General features: G+C 51.6%; 1 protein-coding gene across 1 annotated transcript in view; it reads right to left on the bottom strand.

The window, feature by feature from the left end:
- Positions 1–197: 197 nt before the first annotated feature.
- Positions 198–21197, bottom strand: part of Dnah1 (dynein axonemal heavy chain 1) — a 60363-nt gene continuing 39363 nt past the window's right edge. Inside the window, exons 46-77 of the mRNA XM_057769608.1 lie at positions 19130–19308; positions 17961–18191; positions 16193–16389; positions 15602–15737; positions 14607–14815; positions 14225–14396; positions 13375–13566; positions 12927–13037; positions 11919–12104; positions 11441–11632; positions 10406–10573; positions 10135–10326; positions 9825–9956; positions 9234–9359; positions 8915–9034; positions 8153–8302; positions 7909–8069; positions 6945–7170; positions 6617–6812; positions 6156–6307; positions 5344–5540; positions 4987–5131; positions 4627–4785; positions 4420–4551; positions 3696–3866; positions 3238–3417; positions 2988–3164; positions 2301–2471; positions 2045–2175; positions 1350–1701; positions 868–1102; positions 198–444 (exon numbers count right to left, since the gene is read on the bottom strand). Of these exons, the coding sequence (XP_057625591.1) occupies positions 323–444; positions 868–1102; positions 1350–1701; positions 2045–2175; positions 2301–2471; positions 2988–3164; positions 3238–3417; positions 3696–3866; positions 4420–4551; positions 4627–4785; positions 4987–5131; positions 5344–5540; positions 6156–6307; positions 6617–6812; positions 6945–7170; positions 7909–8069; positions 8153–8302; positions 8915–9034; positions 9234–9359; positions 9825–9956; positions 10135–10326; positions 10406–10573; positions 11441–11632; positions 11919–12104; positions 12927–13037; positions 13375–13566; positions 14225–14396; positions 14607–14815; positions 15602–15737; positions 16193–16389; positions 17961–18191; positions 19130–19308 (5600 nt within the window). The 3' untranslated portion in view covers positions 198–322. The remainder of the gene's footprint in view (positions 445–867; positions 1103–1349; positions 1702–2044; positions 2176–2300; positions 2472–2987; positions 3165–3237; positions 3418–3695; positions 3867–4419; positions 4552–4626; positions 4786–4986; positions 5132–5343; positions 5541–6155; positions 6308–6616; positions 6813–6944; positions 7171–7908; positions 8070–8152; positions 8303–8914; positions 9035–9233; positions 9360–9824; positions 9957–10134; positions 10327–10405; positions 10574–11440; positions 11633–11918; positions 12105–12926; positions 13038–13374; positions 13567–14224; positions 14397–14606; positions 14816–15601; positions 15738–16192; positions 16390–17960; positions 18192–19129; positions 19309–21197) is intronic.

Genomic DNA, 21197 nt, shown 5'->3' with positions numbered 1-21197 from the left:
GCTCTCACCAGATCTGATGTCTGAAAAGGTCCTGGGGCTCTGCACCAAGAGCTGCCCATAGATCTAACCGGTGAATTCTTGGAGAGGAACTGGGACCTGAGAAGCTGCATGTCTCATCCCTTATTGCGTTTGGGCAGGTACAGCAGACCAGAGCTGCCTCGTAACCCCCCCCCAATCCCTTACTGACAATTCTCTGCTGTGACTGCTATATCCCTTTCCCCCTACAGTGGTCCTGTAGATGAGGCCTCGTGTACACAGCCAAGGCACAACGGGACTTACTGAAACACTTTAATGGCCCTGGCCCTGGCCCTTCTATCTGGGTCTAGTAATCCAGGGCACAGATGAGGGCTACACCACGCTTTATCCAGTGTCGCTGAGGCTTGTTGGTAGGGATCTCCACAGCAATAACATAGTTGGTTGAGTGGCCTGTGGTTGATAATGTTCCTGAAGCAGGCAAGAAAGAGGGACGGTTAGGTTCTACCCTTTCACCACTGGGTTAGGGGGGAAGAACATGAACAATGAGTTTGACAGACTTGAGTTGGGAATAGGAAGGGACCAGGGCCCAAAAGTCAGGCTCCTTAGTGACTTGATCTGATGAGGGCTCAGGCCTCCCTAGAGTTAAGGCACTGAGGATGAAGTTGCCACCACCACTACATTCCCTGTTTTCTTTCTCTGAGCCCCTGGTGGAAGTTGGGCCCATAGACTCCTAGGATGCATGATAGATTACTAAGGAGGGCAAGCAAGCAGGGAATTACTGAAGCACCGGCCCAGACTTCCATCAGCTCTCCCAGGCGGCTATCCTGGGTCCGTGTAAACTGACTATAGACTTTTACCTGTAGTGTGAATGGCCTGCTTGGGTTACCTTACCAGCGCGGGTCAGAGTCTTGTAGATGGGGCACAGGTAGAAGTCCTGGGTCTCAACCTTTCGGTTGGCTACTGGCATGAGCCAGATAACAGCCATCTCTGTATACAGCTCTTTGGGCCGTGACTCAGCCAGCCGGAAATCCAATGGGTCCCAGCGAGCACCTTCCAGGAACAGTCCATGAATATAGCACCCTATTTGAGGCCTTTCGTCAATTTCTAACGGGGTTCTGGACAACACCTGTGGTGGGCACACAGACACCAACATTGAAGCAAGGTTAGGATTTGTATCAGAAGGCACAAATTCCCTCTTGAAAGCTGCTGTCTGCCCATCACCTATCTGCCATTTTAGTCTGTGACCTGTAGTCTGCCCTTCCCCTCTGAATATCTCTAGGGCTCTTGACCTGGGTCTTTTCATCTCCTATTCAGGATTGCTTCAAACTTAGATAATTATGACTGTAGTGCACCACCCCCTCTTGTGTTCATACCTTGAAATCAAAGGCGATAGTGTCAATAGAAATGACGAACTTTCGGGCAAAGTTCTGCAGCGTGCCCGTTAGGAAAGCTTGAGGGAAGAAGAAGCCGCTGATCCAGAAGACAGGGGGGATGCCATTTTCGATCCAAGACTGTATAAAGTTCAGGCGCTCTAGCAGGTCCATGATCCAAGAAGCCAGTGGTTTGAGTGATGGGTAGGCCTTGGTTTTCCAGAGCTCAGGCACAGCATTGTTGTACAGGCTGGTGGACATCAGCTCCAGCTCTAAGGACATTACCACTAGTCCCTTGAGTGCCTTGAGCATGTCACTAAGTGTCTGTGTGATCACCACTAGGAGCTTGTTGTACCTGTAGGGTCAGTGGCAAGGTATTAGTGGGCTGGGGTTCTGTGGCAATCTCTGTGCCCTTCCATCTGTGCCCATAGACAATGACAGAATACAAGTTAAATGCGGAACTGGGTGAGGCATTCTGAGTACAATCCCAGCTTTGGCCCTTAGTAAATATGTGACTTAAGACAGTCAATCTTAGACCTTAGTTTATTCATCTATAAAATGAAAATAAGCAGCCAAATTAGAAGACAGATGTTTAGTTAGCACTTAGCATGACAGCTGGCTAATAGCAATACCTGTTGTTATTCTTATTATAGCACAGTGGCTCTTGACTGGTTGGCTAAGGTGTGGCAAGAAATTACCTAATGACTTCTTGTACCAGCACTGTGTTCATTGACTCCTCATATAGCACAGGGAATTTGCTTATCACCTCTTCTAAGTGAACAGGCCCAGGGATCTGGAAGAGAATGTCCTCAGCCACATCTTCTACTAACTGCAGGGAACGAGAAGATGAGAGGACTGAACTGGCTACCTCGAAGAGTTTACTCGCAGGTGCAGGCAGGATGGGGCAGTCTGGCCTTGTCCAGACCTTGACCCTTTCCCTCCACTACTACCCACCTCCTCCCTGCTCTGGCCGCCCACCGAGGATGATTTGGGCTGCAGCTGGAGAATGGCACCGAATAGAGCAAAAGTCTCATTCTGGGCAAAGGTAATGTTGGCATTGTCATGCAAACCGAAGATCTCAGGCATGTCATTGAGTGGAAGGCTCTTGATGTAGGAGAGATAGCCCTAGGAAACAAGAGGGCTGAAACTGAAGGCCTTGGCTTGTTCTCACCAGCCTTTGGAGTTGCTGTCACCCTCCCTGGTTCACCTTCCTGTTGTTTCCAGAGCTGCAATGGTCTCTGTGATGCTGTACTGTGGCTCTTGCCTTCCTCTCAGCCATTTATTGCCATCCCTCTACTTGTTTCTGTAGCTGCTCAAACCTGACATGCACCCTCTTGCTCACCCAACCCAACTTCAGTTCAGGATACTTCCCCCATCACCCTAGAAGTATGTCCTCAGGGAGTGTCTACCCCACACATAGCCTGCATGAACACCCACTAGTGATACGTGGAATAGATGAGGAGGGTTTGCCTACCCCCACAGAAGCCTGTCTCCACTAGGTGTGACTGTCTCTGCTGTGGGTGGGATTTTCCTAGAAAGGTATTCTGGAAGGCAGGGCTATACCTCCTTTCTCCTGTGCTCTTTTGCGTCAGGGTTCCATGGGACCCCAGAAGCCCCGCTGGCCCCCTCCTGTGGACTCACATTGAGGTCATAGGTAGGTGGGATCTGGTGGTAGATGCCGGAGGCACTGTAACTGTGCTCAGAAGAGAGCACAGCAGGGTTGTAGAAATCTTCTAGGATGTTCATGACACAGCGACGGTCCCAGTCATCAGTCACACGACCGCCATAGTTGATCTCTCCGGCAGTGTACTTGAGAACCTGTGTGGTGGGTGGGTAAGGGTCCTTAGTAAAAGTGCCCAAGTCAGTGGCCCCCAACCTGCCCCCTGCCTACCTTATAGGGGATGTCATCATATTCATCGAGGAACATCTTGAGCTGGCTGATGCAGATGCGCAGGTCTCCATCTGTGAACTCATAAGGGATGTTGAAGCCCAGGGGCCCAAATTTACGGCGTTCAAGTGCATTCCCATGGAACAAGCACAGAGATAGCAGTAGTGACTTGAATTCTACAACCTGCAGGACAGAAAGGGACAGGGTCATAAGACGAAGGGGTGGGACAGGTAGGTGGGAGCTTAGAATGTACCTCACTTAAAAAAATAGAAAATTATTTTTAATTATGTGTATGAGTATGTGGGTATGTGCACATGAGTGCTGTTGCTCACAGAGGCCAAAGGTGTCAAATCCCCATGGAGCTAGAGCCCCAGGTCATTGTCAACTGCCTGGTGTGGATGCTGGGCTTGAACTAAGTCCTCTGGAAGAGCTGCTAGTGCTCTTAGCCCCAGAGCCATCACCTTTTGACAGGAGTGGAGGAAGTCATCACTGAGACTGTTGTAGGACTTGAGCAGGTTAGCTTTGACACCACGTGGTGGTTCAATAGTCATTTTGGAGCCATTTTGCAGGATGGACACTGGGAACTTGTTGCTGGGCAGGCTGGTGAGCCATAGGCGGAAGTCCCGATGTACCTGGTGGTCACAACACCTCATAAACACAAAGACCTCAGCGAAGGTTCCTTCCTATCCAGAAACACCCTCTTGCTCTGACTTACTCCTCCCCTGAGTTGGTTAGGATATATGGCTATATGGACAACTGGCTAAGAACAGGACTTAGCAAATTCTAGGGTCACCATTCTATGCTGGGCAGCCTTAGGGAAGTCACCAATCCCCTGAGACTCAGTAATTTGGAGGGACAATAATAATCTAGTTAATAATCCAGAATAGGCATGGGTGGCCCACACTTTTAATTCCAGCACTTGGGAGGCAGAGGCAGGTGGTTCTTAGTTTGAGACCAGCCTGGCCTACAGAGTGAGTTTCAGGACAGCCGTGGCTGTCCTGTCTTGAAAAACAAAGACAACAGCAGAAGTGCAGATTAATCTAGTTGCATCATACACATGCTTTGCATCTGGGTTTGGGCTGCATGCTTTGTGGGACTGTCTCATTTAAGCAGCCTCAGTCGTTGATGGGTGGTTTAATTACTTCTTTCACTGAGAAAGACCCAATGACAGGCAGCACAGTGCACCTTGTCAGGATTGATGTGCTCGATGAGACGCTCCAGGGCTGGCATCCAGCTTGGTGCCAAATGGCAGTTCTGAAAGAAGACCCACTTGCCCCTCTCTATGGAGCTGCGCATCATGGCTTCTGCCCGAGGGCCCTAGAGAACAGGAACATTGCGTAGGTGACAGCTGCTTATCCTCCCCAGCCTGCTCCTCCTCTGCCTTACCCTTACCTGCCCCTGACCCAGAGAGATGGCAGAGAGCTTCTTGGAGAACTTCATTTCTTCTGCAAATTTGTAGAGGTCAGCAGCAGGGTCAGTGCCGGGTGACAGCACAAAGATGAGGGGGGTCGTGGAGTTGGACTCTTTGAACACCGCAGACAGATTGGCTGTCTGGAAGGACGGGGAGATATGCTGAGACCACATGGGGTTGATAAGAGGAGGGTTCAGGGCAAGGGCAAGGACTCCTGAGGTTCCTGGAGCAGTTCCAGAAGGGCCTTCTGAGTCCTAGAACGTCCCTATTCAAGAGTTCTAGCCTGGACAGAGCTGGAAGGTAGTCCTCAAGGCCGTCATATCCTTGAGACCAGCACTTACCTGGGGCTCAATGAAACGGGGTTCCAGGTGGTTGGCCACAAAGTCCTGCATGGCATTAGTAACCTTGTCCCCACGCAGGCAACGGAGAACAAGCAGTTTCTGGAAATCATCCAGGTATGTGTTCCAGATGCCAGGCAAGAGCTCCCTGCAACAAAGCCCACATCTCCCTGAGAGCCAGCCCATGAACTTTGCCTTCAGAACATGGGGTTTCCCAGGAGAACAGGGCTAGAGGCACAGGGAGACATTCCTATGGATGCAAGGCAGTACTAAGTAATATTTCAGATAAGGCCTCTGGGCAAGCCTGTTCCTGGGGTCTTCTCTTGTGTTCCTGGTAGCCTAGTCTGGGATCCAGCTCACCGGTGAGGCTCAGCACTGTCAAAGATGGCCTGGAATTTTCGGAGGTGGCTCACAAAGTCAGATGAGAACATGGCAAAAGCTGGCAGGTTTGAAAGTGCCAAGATGTCTCTCCAGGCCCTGTCCGATAGCCAGTGTGGTGCAGGGTTTTCAGTCATGGTCTGGATGGAGCCTCCAGACAGGAGGTAGCGCCACTCAGCCTAGCAGAGTACAGGTCAGGTTGGTGCCTACACCCTGTAGCCAGCTCCTTTGTGTCCTTAGGCCCCTTACCCGAGAAACTGGGTTACTCCTAGTGTCTACTCTTCTGTCCTTTCTTGGCTATGAGGCCCATGAGAGCTCCCGACTAAACAAGTGTGGGAGGCTCAGAACAGTTTGTCCCTGGGACAATCTCTGCTCAGCAGCACATTTAAGGCTCTTAGAAGGCCCGTGTTTGCAGGACAATGGTGGCACACACCTTTAATCCCAGCACTTGGGAGGCAGAGGCAGAGGCAGGCGGATCTCTGTGAGTTCGAGGTCAGCCTGGTCTACAAGAGCTAGTTCCAGGACAGGCACCAAAGCTACAGAGTGACCCCGTCTCGAAAAACAAAGCAAAACAAAACAAAATAACTATTGTTCAGAGCATCATTTGGGCCATAATAACCCAGAATTCCCTGTTGTGTTTAAGCAAGGAATTGTGCTTCCAAAGACCTTTGTCCCCTTTACTTGTGCTATGCCTTTATTCCTAGCTTTCCTGTAATACCTATGCTGAGTTCTCAGGCCCACAATAGGGTAACCCTCAGACAGACAGGCCCTGAGCCACCTGCCGGCTTCTGCACCTGGTTGATCTTGCCCTCATTCATCATAATACGGGCACACAGCAGGAAGGCGAACATCAGCTTGTGCTTCTCAAAGAGGCTGCGGCAGACATTGCTATAGAGGCTGTAGGTTAGGTAGCGGTTGATGTTGCTGATACGCTTCTTCAGGTTGTCTACGGGGTAGGAGAAGCGGTGACAGAGCATGGGGAAATTGGAGAGAGAATCTCAGGGTCTAGCCCAGCCTCAAAAGTCCCCCAGCAGCTTTCAGGGTATTCTGTGCATCTCCCTAGACAGCTAGTGTTTCCAGAAAAGGGCTCTAAGTAGGGTAGGGATGGAAGGTGGTGTCTTTTCCGGGATCATGAGTGTATGATATAAAGGTGAACAGAGATGAGGGTTCCTATGTGTGCTCCACTACAGAAATGTGCCCACAAGTGTTGCATCCATTTTAGAGTGGGCCTGTTGTGCCAGTGTAACAGAGCTACCTGCCCTCTCTGAGTTGGCAATGCCTGAGAGGAAGATGTTGAGGAACCACTCCAGGGAGTACTGGTACATGGGGTCCACGTTAGCCAGGTCTGACACACAGAAGAAGAGGATCTGGGTGCGGACAGCCACAGGTATGTACTCCATGCGTGTGAGGTCAATGTCCTTCTCTGTCTGCTCTGCAATCCTGACCTTAGCCTGGGGAGAGGGGAAAAAGGAAAGGTGTTAGGTCCAGGGAGGCTATAAAGAGCAATAGGTCAAAAATGTAGGTTGAAGCAGGTTTGGGGCAAGTGGGGGGAGGGGTTCAGGTTGGCGAAGGCAGTTTCCAACCTGGATCTCAGCAGCCTTCATCTTGGAAGCCTCCAGCACCTTGATAAGTTCCATATCATCTACAGGGTTACCCTCAGAGGAGCTGAGGCGGTACAGTATCTGGTCTTCAATGTCCTTCAACTCCTGGCGCATCTTGGCATTACTGACAATCAGCTGGTTCTTGGCCTCTTCTAGATCAGGTCGTTCCTCAGCCACGACCTGGCCTAGTAGCTGGTCCTCTAGGCCACTACCAGGGTGGAAGACCATGTTTGTAGTACCTAGGGAACTCTAGGGCTCAATGTAAGCCCACATTTAGCTCAGCATCACTGCCACTGTCAGCCTGGGAGGCCTACCCTCAATCTGTAGGATTGATGCTGGGCTGCTTTCAAACCAATGGCTGTCAGCAAGACCTTGAATAGCAGGGGCTGGCCAGCTAGATCCTGAGTTCTTTGGCAAAAGGGGCTATGAATGATCAAGTAAGATAAGGCTTAAGAGTGCCTGTTTTGGGGCTGGAGCGATGGCTCAGTGGTTAAAAGCACTGACTGCTCTTCCAGAGGACCTGGGTTCAATTCCCATACCCACATGGGGGCTCACAACTGTCTGTAGCTCCAGTTCTAGGAGACCCGCCACTTTCACACAGACATGCATGCACGCAAAACACCAATGCACAAAAAATAAAGGGGACAGTTTCCCCTCCCACTGCTTGTAGCTACTCAAATGGAGGCTTTAGTATGCAACAGGCCTGTATGTGCCTGTGTTGTGTGTAGGGGGAGAGGAACACTGTTAGGTGGAAATGAAGTAAGAGGGGCCCATGGAGGGTCTGCACTTTGGGATACCAGAGTAACTGGGAGGAAGTTGATGGGGCCACTAAGCAGGAAAGACAGACCTCTTGAGTCCCTGCAGCTTAGGGATAGCCAAGAGATGGCCAAGGGTCAGATGGCAGGAAGGGACAGCTGGCGCTTTGTTCTTCCGGGTGGAGGCTCACCTGGGTGACAGTGTAAAGTTGATGAGGGTGAGCTTGGTGGAAACCTCTGGCGTGTAGTGAGGGTTAGGCAGCTTGGTGGTGATGTACATCCTGAAGTCCTCATGGTAGGGGATCACTGTATCTCCCAACTTCAACACTGTGTTCCCTTGCTGCTTGTATGTCTGTGGCAGGCAGGATGAGCAGGCACTGTGGTCGGAGTGTCTGGACCTGCAGTCCATAGCTCCCCCTTCCCCAACAGGCCTACCTGCTTGAGCAGCACGGGCTCTAGTGCTGGATCCAGCTCCTCACCCACATTTTCTAGAAGGCATGGCTTGCCAAAGCGGATAGCATTCTCCATGCTGCGCAGGAAGTCACGGTCACTCAACTTGAACACATCTAGCCCATTGTCCTTCTCCTACAGGGGAAGGTGGGGTTATGGGAGCTTAGAGCCAGCCCAAGGCTCAGTTGCTTCCCTAGAATTGGCTGAGCCTGTGTAGACCGCCTTGACGGGTTACTTTGTCTAGGGTTTGTAACCCGCCTGGCTGGTCAGTTATTCCAGGGTCACGGAGAGGCACCACCTGAAAGACATAGGCTGATTAAGAGGAATGAGGCTAGGCAGATTTGTCGAAGCCTCTGTTTATTAGAGTCATGGTTACAGCTTATATAGCCCCTGGATGAGGAGCTTGGGGGGGCTGGGGCACGGGATCTTGCCATGTGGTCCATGCCCGTCACGTAGGCCAAGAGGTTACGATCGGTCAGGTCACGATTCCTTGGTCGGGAAGTCACAAGTTGACCCACCTAGTTCTCTAGATAGTTTGGAATGTGAGGTGGGTTCCGCTAACAGATAGCTCTCTATTAACAGTTAATTTGGGTGTGGGATAGGCTTGGTCAATAAGACTATTCTCAATACAATTGAGAAGTAAAGCCCTCTGCAAAACTTCTCAAGGCGGTGATTCCTATAATAATTTGGGGGGACATGGCTCCTGACAAGCCTGTCTGACGAGGCAGCATTAGTGGGTCTGCTTACCATGTTCTTGATCCATTTGTTAGCCTGACTCTGAGGGTCAATGAAGTGGGTCCAGCGTTGGGAGTATTGATTGATGACCCCATTCTCCACTGACAGAGTATCATTGGGGAGGCCAGCAATCTGTGGGAATCCAGGTGCCATGCTGGGTCAGGGTTCTTATATGAGCTTAGGTGGCTGGGACATTAGCTACTCTCACTACCCTCTTGCTACACCCAGGAGGGCAGAGAGGAGGCATCCATGAGTTAGTTGGTAAAGGGGGTAGAAAGGAGGCAGGAGGCTCTCAGCCCAGCTCCATATCCTGACATCTCCTGAGAGTTACCTGCCAGGAACGGATCTTCACCGGGTTTCCCAGGGTTGCAATCAGTGTGGGCTTGGAGGTGTGCGGGACTTGGTGAATTGTGAGCTGCCTGACCCACTGATCATAGAGTGATGTACGGTACTGGCCCTGGAGAGATGTAAAACCTGAGACCACCACACCAGACACACAGGATCCTCCTCACCTCTAGCTACAACACTGCTTGGTAAAGGCATGCAGAAGTCAAAGCTCAGTGCATTAGCTAACGTGAACTAGACATTACAGACAATTCAGGCCTGCTTGGATCCTACAAACCACAGACCCTTGTCTATGAAAGGGGTCACACCTACAGTGCCTGCCCTAAAGATGGCTGTGAGAATTAAATGGGACACTGAGAGCAGCATCTGGCACAGGTGACATGTGCGAGCCTTTTTATACTCCAAGGGGGACTCTTCTGACCTGGGTCACAACTTGAACCTGCTCAGAATCAGCATGCTACATGCGGGAGGGAAGGAGAGGCACTCCACAGGTTGCCCTCACAGAGAGAAGGCCTCTAGGGAGGGTCTCCTTGTGGGATGGATAAAGCTGGTCCGGGGTAGGGTGGGGACTCTTTACCGTGAAGGGGCCCAGGTAGGCCACAAAGCCGGCAGCCACCAGTACATCACCAGAGATGTTGTCGAGCATGTTCACCAGATTCTCCACAGTCTCCTGCCAGCGAACCTTCTCATCTGATAGTCCATTGATGAGCTGTAAAAACAGTCTTATGGTATGGGCTCTGGGAGGCTGGGCTGAGGCCTGGGGCTGGCTCTGCCCACTCTGGCCCGGGCCATCAGCTGCTAAGAAGGGGATAGGGAGAGCCCAGGGGAAGAAGCTCTTCTCTTCCTGACGGTCCTGCCTGTAGGCTCTGTCGGAGAGGGGCACATACCTTGTCAGCTCGGCCTAGGCGCTGCTCACACTGCTCACACTTCATTTCCAGCTCCTCCTTCTTGGCCACACACTCTCGATACTTGGCCTGCAGTGTGGCGATGCCATCTTCCACTTCACGCAGGTGCTGCTTTGCTTCTTCTAGGATCCTTTGTGTCACTTCCAGGTCATCCTGGGCTTCCCGCAAGGCTTGCTGCAGACAAGAAGAGGGCCAGCTCGTAGCCAGTACCTGGTAGGGGAGCTGGCCCCTTCTAGCTCTGAATAGTCCTTACCCGTTTGGGCTCTACGGCCTTGGCCACGAAGTGGTACTTGTGCATGGCGCGCACCCACTGGCAGATAGATGTGCAGGCCTTGGACACCTTGGCAATGGCAGCTGGCTGGAACTCCTCGTTGTCGATATATGGTTGGATGGCTTTGATAACTGCCTCCCCAATGTTGTCCTAGGGTGGAAATCATGGGTCTCAGGACACTGCTTCCTTGCATCTTAGGTGCCTGCCAGAGAGCCTCCCACATCCGTGCTGTTCCCACCATTGTTGACCATGGGCCTGGGAGCTGAGCTGCTGGCAGGCTCTTCAAGGATCAGAGCTAAGGCAAGCCTAGGGGAGTCAGAGCTCAGGCTGTGAGCCCTCATGGACTGAGTGCCTCTCTGTAGAAGGGTGTCTGGTTTCTCATCTAATGGAACAGTAGGAGGAGGCCTATGGAAGCTGTGAGGGAGTCCAGTTGCTGTGACACTGGTCACTGCCTTATGATGTGTGATGGCAGGGGGTAGCCCATGTAGGCCAGGCAACTGGCATTCAGTGAACTTCTGGACTGGAGAGGGGTTCACTGAAGGGGTTGTGGGCTTCATCCTGAGAGAGCAGATACCCATGGACACTGAAAAGTCCCAGATGGACAGTGCAGAGGATCTAGCGATAACCAGAGCAAGCTGAAGCTTAGGGAGGGAGACAACATAGAACAGGCGGTGAACCTCTTGACTATGACCAGTGGGGGTGGGGATCTCCAGGCTGTGAAGCCTTGGAGTGACTGTGGGCAACATCCTACTGGCCTGATCCCAGTTTCTTCAGACATCTGTTGGGGAGGGAGAGGCTGTCATTCCACCTGACAGCTACTTGGGGTAGGGGTGGGACAGCTCTATTCCCATGGTCCCAGACACCTCTATGTCCCCCAGGGGTATGTGTGCTGCAGCTGGTGGCAGGACAGGTAGAGGAAGAACAAGACCACAGTACCTGAAGATACTGGTGTGGCAGGCACTTCTCCATCCTACTCCATCCTACCCATGGGCTTACCCTTATGCTTAGCATGGTTACCTTGTCAAACTTGAAGAGGCTTTCAAGGAAGCGGCCTGGGTCTTGCAGCAGCCCCTTGCCTGGCTCCCAGTAGTCATCCACTTTGGAGCCTGGCTTCTCTCCAGGTACCTTCTTGGGCTTGATGCCCTTCATGATGCACACAGCCTCTATGACCAGCTTCACTCCTGGGGGTGGGCGCTGCATGGCACGTACCTATGGACCATGTCAAGAGGTGTAGAAGGGAAGGTCCTACCCTTGGGCGAGGTGGGTCCCACCAACCAAGTCTTTACTGCCATAGGTCCTGGAGCCTTGGGACCGACTGGGGATGGCACAAGGCAAGTGGAACAAGAAGGTAGTATCTGGCCCTCATTCTGCCCTTACCTATTGGTACAGTTACCAAAAGATATGTGGGGGTGGGGGTGGGGGGCTTGGGGACACCATAGGACCCAAGAGGACCAGAAAGAGACATGATAGTGTGAGAAGATGGGCAGCTGCCCACCTCTGTCACGTCATTCTTGTTGAGGTTTCGAAGGCTGGCCAGGGCTGCATCCAGGGCCGGCAATGCCTCGTCCAGATCCTTCTGTGCGTCATCAGCAATAGCTTGGGCCTTGCTGGCCTTCTCATTGGCCTTAATCTCCTCTGCTTGCACTGATTTCCGGGTTTCTTCGGCTATGGCTGTGTCCACCTGGGAATGGGAGACGGGGGATCCAGTTAGTGGCCAGTGGCAAGGACAGAAATCTCCCCTTTCTGAGGGCTGAGATGGCCACCTTTTCTCTCTTAGTTGCAATAGGTTGTAGAGACCTGGGAAGGCCAGGAGTTCCTTCTGTATCTTGAGTGCCTACATCAGGGCTTAGGAGTTTCTAGGTTTGGGTGTCCCAGCCCAGTTGGCCCACATGGCCATCACGTACGATGCAAAGATGTACCTCCCCATTTCTTCGGGAAACATTTTGTAACACTCTGACTCTAGAGAGCAGGACACTTAAATATGGGCAGAAAGCTGGTATGGTAATAATGGTGAGACGTGCTGGGAGGACTGAACCCTTACTGTAAACCCTGATTCTGTGCAGAATCTGCCGGTGGTGGTCCTGCCACTCAGTCTGAGATGTGCTCATCAGCATTGCTTGACCTATCTGGATTCATCTGCCTTGCTCTTCATAGAACCCCTGCCAAGGGCATGCCTGGCTTAGAGTATTAATAGTTCTGCCTAAGTATTTGTCAAAAAAAACAAGATCTTCTGAGTAAATTGGGAGCATGGGGACCTTGAGGGAGGTCTGAAGGGGGGAGGGGAGAGACAGGGAGAGGAGCAGAGAAAAATGTAGAGCTCAATAAATATCAATAAAAATGCAATTAAAAAAAAGAAAATGGACAACTGGTGAATGAGGAAAATGAAGTAGACAAAGGCTAGAGGACGTGTGAAAGCCAGGGACTAGCCATCTGATGTTTTGAGAGGTTGAGCATCCTCAGACAGGATCAGAGAGGAGGTGGGTCCAGGAACAAACACCCCAACCTTAATCTGCTCCATAGTGAGCAAGGTGTCCTTGGCAGCCTCTTCCAGCAGGGGGCGCATAATCTCCAGCTCCTCCTGCATCTTGGCCACATCCTCAGAAGTACGTAACAGCTGAGGTAGGGGAGAGCAGAGAAGACAAGACAAAACAAAACAACAGGTCTTACAGGGACTAGAGAGAGGCCAAGTTGTGAGGAGGGGGCCCTGTTGGATTACTGTCATTCACGGCCCCCACGTCATTTGGTGGTTACCAGTGGAGGAGGCCTTGCTCCCTGAGAAGCTGCGGGCACCACTGCTTGCCCTCTCTCTCCACGCTTAATTTCCATTCTTTCGCTGAGAAGGAAATCATCCTCTGCAGCACTTCAGGCTACAGTCTAAAATTCTGGGTCACCTTGGCATCCAAGACTGCTGTGCCCAGCAGGAAGAACCCCCAGTTGCTAGCCAGGCCTACCTTGTCAAGACCGCTCTTCATGCGGTTTTTGGCCGTCTTCAGCTCCATTTTCTTTTGTCCGATGAGGATGGAGAAAATATTGAGCAGCTCCAGATAGCTCTTGGGGGTCACATAGTTATGGCGGGTCAGCTCTGCCAGGTACTCAATACATTTCTTGGCCACAGACTGGTGGATATATACACAAACTTGAATCTGTGAAAGGTAGACCAGGGATACTGTGGGACTTCAGCAAAGACCAGGTACTGGAGACCCACAAAGCCACTGTGTTTTGGTCCCTAGGAAAGGGCCACAACAGAACGCCTCTACCTCAGATTCACTGTTTCCTAAGGTCCTCGAAACCCCCATGTCAAGGTAACCCTTTATGCAGATGGAAAGCCCAAGGCCCATACTAGTCAAGAACAGAGCTGGCTTTGACCATGGGCCCAGAGCCCTTGCCACAGCTCCCTGAGCCTACCTCTTTCTGAAAGCCCTAAGATGGCATCCCTTCAGAAGCTGGGTCTAAGATAGGGAAATGTTGGGTTCGTCTTAGTTCTTGGCCCTCAGAAGGCCAATGTTCTCTGAGACTCAAGCCGACAAATCTGGCTTAACCTGTTTGTGCGATCAGTCTGTGAAGGGCGTCAGGGGGCTCTTGGAAGAAAGGGGGGTGCTAGCCATTTGTAGAACACTAGGTCCCCATATGATTCAAGGCCTCATTTCACAGATGGGGAAAATGAGGCATAGACAGGCAATGCCATCTCACTAAAGCTTTGCTGCCAGCAGCAGGGCTCTTATCTAGGCCTCAGTGACCCCAAGCCTCTACCCGAAGGGAAACATTTCTCCCCAAGAGACTGCTTCTCACCAAGACACCTACCAGCCCTTGAATGACTTCAAAGGAAGATTCCAGTTCTGGGATCTCGTTCAGGAACATGGTGGCCACAGATTGCAGGGCTTCTGCTGGCCACTCGTTAAACCAGTCAATGGTGCAGCAGTTGACGAGAGAGGGGAACTGCCTTAAGCGAGCTCGGAAGATCTCTCCGATGGGACTGAGGGAGAAGGATCCACATGAGGCTCAGAACACTGACCTGGGCACTCAGAACTCAGAGCCCATCTATAGATCGGTGGCACAGCAGCCAGACCAGCTTAGTAGTTTGGTCTGAATGGCATGGTGGCCAGGCCTGGGGCCACCTTTGGTTTCATAAGACCCTTCTAGCATCCCCGAGGCCCCAGCGTGACCTAGTGACAACTGCATGTACCTCATGCACAGCACCATGTGGATGTTGCTGCGCACACGTCCAGTATAGGCGGCCATGAGGTTGGCTTTGGTGGGCTGCAGGCCCTGTTCTTGTATGTAGGGCCGCATAGTGTTGACAATCTGATCTTGCTCATCTGCACTGTAGATGTTAGGGATGTCACCCGAGTTCAGGACGTTGTTTATATCCTCTAGGAAGGACTCATTCTTGATCTGGAGGGCAAGGGGAAGGAGTTAAGCCTTTACGGCTGTGTACCACAGTGCACGAACAGTCTTCCTGGACCTTTGTAACAGCCCCATATACAGACCTAGGCCAAGGTCACTCAAGTGGCTTATAATCCCTGGACTTGTATTCAGATCTGGCCCATTGTGGAATATCTGAATATAACCTGTGTGCTGTGGCAGGGCCCCAGGTCCTGGGTGGTGGTGTAACATCTTCCTGATCTCCTCTGGCTTTCCTCCAGGCCTTATTTTACCACGGGAAGAAACCATGACAACTGTTCTTGACCTTATGAAGGGGTTGGATGGGTCTAGGAGGGGAGGGACTTGTCTAGGGTTGGAGTATGATCTTGGAGCCTAGGTTCCTTGGTACTTGTACTGAAAACCAGGCTGGAGTGCTACAATGTTTGTCTTGTGGCCTCTACTCAGAGACCAGGAAAGAGGACTTATAAGGCCTTATATACCCCAAAGAGTGGAACTATGGGACCCCATCCCTCAGGAGCAAACTTGTGGTCCTTAGCGTAGGAAGTCTCTGCTTGTGGGTGGTATGCTATATTGTGCCAGGGTACCTTTTTATGCTTAGAGCATAAATAATGACTTCCACGTTCCCTGAGCCCCTGGGGGCTGGGTTTGGTTCCTCTCTTGACCAATCCAATCATAATCCCACCTGGTCCTGATGTATAGGGAGTTGAGCGGATTGGACTGACCACTTATAGGATACCACTTGGGAACACTCTGTTCAGCCTACCCTGAGCCCTGCCCACTGCTGTGTGGCTGTACCTGGGTGTCTGAGAACAGGAAGGTGATGGGCAGGTTCTGCAGGCCAGCCTTGAGCAGAACCTTCTTGACATCCTCACGCCACTCAGACATGCCGTAGTTCTTGGACAGCTCGATCTGGAAGCACTCATACTCAGCCCTGGAGGCAGGAGTTTGGGTCAAGGTGCGTCAGAGGCCCGAGGCCAGGCACTGATGGATGGTGGGTGCTCATACCTCACCTGGCTACCTGACATCTTGTTCCTATTCAGGGTGGACTTGCAGGTTCTCTAGGTCCTGCACCCCTTCTCTTATTTACTGACCTTTGCCTACTATTCCTATAGCCTGTCCCTTTAATCCCCAACCCTCCACACTCTGATTCCGATAGCAGGCCCATGGATACTTCTCCTAGGCATCCTTCTGGGATACTTGCTTCTAACCTCCGTCCACATCAACAAAGGGCACTGTTGCTGCCTTTTCTTGGGGTCCAGGTCCCATTTGCAGAAGTTCACATGCTGAGGTTTGTGTTGGAGCCACACCAGGATTCTCCCATGGTGGAGAAGCATCTGTTCTAAATAGTCTGCCACATGCCACCCACTGCCCACTATCATCCCTTACATGTGGGAGGCAAGTCGAGTGAGGGAGCTGCGGCCACTGCCACCCACGCCCAGCAGCAGGGCATTGCCCAATGCCTGGCGCAGAGTACGACTGATGCGGCAGATGTGACTCATGGCATCCACGAAGAGGACCAGCTTCAGCTTGGCTGTGTTGATCTGGTTGTAGTCTTCCATGTACTCCTCAATCACCTGCATCATCTGGGGACAGGGAGACAGTGGGGGATGTCAGGTTCTCCACTGTGGAAGGGTCCCCCAGTTCCCTCCTGCTCTCTGTTCAGACCCAGAACTGTGAGTGATTGAGAACTCTATGATATGGCAAGTTGCGGATTTTCTCCTGGGGGCTAGAAGTCAGTCTTGTGCCTTATATATCTTTAGGTGCTGATAAACTAGCCCTGATTGTTGCTGGAATGCTGGAAGGACCCTAGGCAGATGCTAGTTCTGCCCCTAGCCAAGTCTCTACACTCTCTAGAACAGACCCTAGCCAAGTCTCTACACTCTCTAGAACAGACCCTAGCCAAGTCTCTACACTCTCTAGAACAGACCCTAGCCAAGTCTCTACACTCTCTAGAACAGACCCTAGCCAAGTCTCTACACTCTCTAGAACAGACCCTAGCCAAGTCTCTACACTCTCTAGAACAGACCCTAGCCAAGTCTCTACACTCTCTAGAACAGACCCTAGCCAAGTATCTACACTCTCTACAACAGACCCTAGCCAAGTCTCTACACTCTCTAGGACAGACCCTAGCCAAGTCTCTACACTCTCTAGAACAGACCCTAGCCAAGTCTCTACACTCTCTAGAACAGACCCTAGCCAAGTCTCTACACTCTCTAGAACAGACCCTAGCCAAGTCTCTACACTCTCTAGAACAGACCCTAGCCAAGTCTCTACACTGTGACAGCCCCAGCACCCACCCTCAATGTGGAATACTAGGATAGCTTGTCTCACCGTGCTTCACGAGGAATCTGTGACTCTCTGTATTCATAAAGTCCCAACAGATGCTTTGGGTTCACCCACTAGTGCTGCTTTCTTTGGAATCTAGTCAGTTCCACCTTGGAAGTGTTTGGGGAGGCCCTTATAGAAATTCCCTGCCACTGTTTTTGTGGCAGTTCTAGCTTACATAGGTTCGGTGGTTGGAACATTGGAATGATGTGTGCCAGGCCCTCTTTGATAGAAAGCTGACCCCTCCCATGGCTAGTTCTGCTCCTTCTGTGTGTGGAGGGAATGTCAGGTCTGCCTATGGGACACACCAGTCTGAAGCAGCCCTGGTGAGATCACTGGGAACTAGGAGAGGATGTCTATGGGGAAACCACCAGGCGGTCCACCTCAGCATCGCAGCTTTGAGGCCACTGGTGGAGGCCACTAAACCTCAACCTTGTCTCCCAAGGTGCTAACTGGGTTATAGCACTAAAACCCTCCTGCCCCTCTGTGAGTGAGAACGACAGCATCTCAAGTGGGCACAGTATGTCAAGTTTGCAGATGTGTCCAGATGAGAACGACATCTCTAATGGGCACAGTATGTCAAGTTTGCAGATGTGTCCAGATGAACTCAGGCTTGTTCTCACAGATGGGCTGCCTCACTAAACCCGCAAGGGGGAAACGGGGACTCAGAGAAGCCAACTGCTGTTTTGAAGCTCTAGCCTAGTACAACGATTCAGTAATGGTGATAAGAGAGGGTCTGAGGTCTTCAACTCATCCTCTGTAGACTTTTGGACTCTCTAGGCACTACCCATGGGGCCCCTGGACCTACCAGAGCAGACTATCAACTCACCTTGTTCTCGCTGGTGATGAGCTCATAGGACTTCACATCTGAGCCTGGAGACATGAAGTCCCCATAAAGAATGGGTTGGAAGGGGCAGACTTTGTTGAAGGCCACCCCTAACTCCTCCATGTGGGTCTCAAGGAGCTCGTCAAACCAGCTGCGGTCTTCCTCATTCACCAGTCGGTCCCGGAACACACGGCAGTTCTCGTGGTACCACAGCCGCAGCAACTGCACCTTGTCCTGTGAGTGCCCGGTGTCAGTGACTGCCTTGTCCCAGGCCCAGAGAACCAGGGGGAGAGATAGAGGGTAGGGACATGCTTCTTGGGACTAGAGCTGTTGGAAGATGTGCCTCTGGCCAACTGAAGACCAAGTGAATTGCAGAGTGCTGCTTGGGCCACCCTATCCCTAGCTCCCAGTGTCCACCAGACACCCAGTACTAGTAGCTGGTCATGGGCATCCTAAAGTTATCACTTCTCTTTCTTTAAACCTCCAATCTCCATGCCTGGGAAGAATACTTCATTCCCCTGATACCTTCTCAACACCCCGCATCTAACTGCTCGGCAAGCTCCGCCTATCTCTCTCTCTGTTTGGATCCATTGCTCACTGTTCCACTTCAATGCCCCTCAGGGTAAGTGGGCACACTAAGGAAGTTCCAGGTTTGCTATGAACCCGGCAAGGCCAGAACCAACCTTTGTCTTATCCACCCCACCTCCTAAGGCTAGCTGCACTTTGGCTGTTTAGCCAGTGGCTCCATGTGGCTCCCCATCTGAGCTTCCTACTGGACCCATAGTCTTCCCACTGTGACTCCTGTGCATTCCACTGCCTGCTCCTTACACCTGCACGTTTAATTCTCAGAGGCGCCTTGTTCTCCTCTCCCCACGTCTTCCCGCACGTACGGCCTCGACTAGAAATTGTCCTACCCCCTTGCCTTCTCCTGGCTTGTTCTCGGCAAGACCTCACCATGGTCACAATTTTGGACATGAGTTTGACTAACGAGATGGGCTTAGTTGTGCTAAGGTCTGGCTCTGGTGGGCCTGACCCTTTGTATCCCAGTTCTTCAGGGCCCAGATAGATCATGGCTGGGGACTGTTTAGGTAGAAAGGCCTAAAGTCGGGAGAGGTCTGGGGAGGATGGTAAGGGAACCTTGGGCGTGGGAGAGGGGCCTGGCAGATCCTCACCTCAACCTTGGCTGGCTCAGCCATGAGCATTCCCTGGAAGACTTTGGAGAGGTCCCGCAGGTTGAAGGTGTAGTGGGACTTGGCTGGAGTGGGCAACAGCTGGGAGGTGATGGTAGCATATACCCTGATGGTAGCTTCCACGAGGGGCTCCGTCAAATGGACGATGTTGGGGGCCCCAGCTGTGGGTCACACAGACAGTAGTGCCCCAGTGCAGGTTCTACAGGTCCTAACTGTGCCCCTTCGGCTCCCCCAGCACCCATCCACTAGCCTTAGGTTTGGATGCTGCGACCTCTCCTGAGATAGTTCCTCTATTGCAAAGCCTTCCTGCTGTGCCTAACTTGGAACGGAGATCTCTTGTTCTGTGCACCCTAAATATTGACATCCATATTCCTGACAACCAGCTGTGTGAGGGCGCTGAGATGCAATCACAGAATTGTGGGTGTCAGTGGGCTCGGTACCGGCTGGGTCCTTCCTCCTTGCTGAGCCTATGCTAAGACCTGAACACAGCAGTGCTGAGTCACATATGGGCAAGGATCATTTGGCCTACAAGGCTTCGGTGGTGGGCTCGATGGTATGCATAGGGCGACCTGGGGCTGGGCTCGATGGTGGGCAGAGGGCGACCTGGGGCTCACCAGCCTCTGTGGAGCCCCTGAATTCCATCTTGCTTTTCTTCGCTATCATACCCATGTGTTTGTTCTATGAAAAACACCCGTCTCCACCCGGAACTGAACTCTGAGGGTGGGAACTTGGGGTACAGGAAGAACTTAGAACTGGCAGAAGGAAAGGGTCAGATGAGCAAACGTATCCTAGGTGATGAACATAGAGGTTGACCCAAACAGACATCTCTCACCCTTAACAAGCACTGTTTTGGGAACGGATCGATGGAGAGAGCAAATGCTATTGAGAGACTTGCAGCAAAACAAAGTTTGGGGAAGCTCAAAGTTAGGCTTCGGTGTGATTACAGAAATGCTGCGTGATATCACACTGAGAAGGGAGACATTCAAGCTGAGATCAAGAAGTGAGATTGCAAGCATGTACATCGCTGGAGAAGAAGTGTTCTGGGCAGAGGGGCCAACAAGAACAGCACCCTGGGGATAGGAAGTAAAAGACCAACGAGGGGAGGCTGAGTGGGAGACGCCATGGCGGATGTGAAGCATGGACAGTGTTTCCTGGCACTGTTGTGACCTGGACTACTGCTTGCCCAAGATGGCTGAGTGGAAGAAAATCATAACATTATTATATTCTTGGTTTTGTATATTTTTTGAGACAGAGTGTTGCTCAGGCTAGCCTACTTTAGCTTCCTAAGTAGCTGGGACAACAGGCAGGCTCCAGAACACCCAGCTTGATCTAATGTTTTTGTTTGTTTGTTTGATTTTTATTTGGTTTTGTTTTTGCTGAGACAGGGTTTCTCTGTGTATCCCTGACTGTCCTGGAATTCACTCTGTAGACCAGGCTGGCCTCAAACTCACAGAGATATGCCTGTCTCTGCTTCCTGAGTGCTGGGATCAAAGGCATGCACCACCACCTCCTGGCTTGGTTTAATGTTTTAACAGGTCCCTGTAGCAGCAAAAGGAGGACAGATCACTGGTAAGTGAAGGCAGAGTTGGTAGACCAGGGATGGGGCTGTCCCAATGAGGAGGTGAATGAGGAGAGGCTGGTGAGTTGATTGACGACAGCCTCTCTGGCGATAGCCAATAGATTTTCTGACAGTTGTCATATGGTTTGAGAAGAGTATGATGGGGAAGATCTTGTTGGGAGCATCTGGAAGGATGGAGCTGTCACCACCAAAGTGAGGGGACAGAGAAGGGGACTGACGAAGCATCTGGGAATTTGGGTTTGGACAGGTTTGGTCTGAGATACACAGTTGACATCTGAGAAATGTGGAATTTTTATGGAGAAATCTGAGCTGAGGGTGTGAACTTGGATGCTGGCCACATAAAGATGACTCTACTTTTGAGCCAGGGTAAGACTGTCTGAGAACAGTATATTTAGGAGGTTAAAATCTAGTTAGTCCAGGATGGGGAGCCTTGTATGACTGTGTGTGTTTGAAGTGCGCCCCCTGCAAATG

This window comes from Chionomys nivalis, chromosome 5, assembly GCF_950005125.1.
Source record: "Chionomys nivalis chromosome 5, mChiNiv1.1, whole genome shotgun sequence".
Lineage (NCBI taxonomy): Eukaryota > Metazoa > Chordata > Mammalia > Rodentia > Cricetidae > Chionomys > Chionomys nivalis.
The sequence above is the reverse complement of the archived record's forward strand: the minus strand, read 5'-3'. Positions and strand labels throughout refer to the sequence as shown.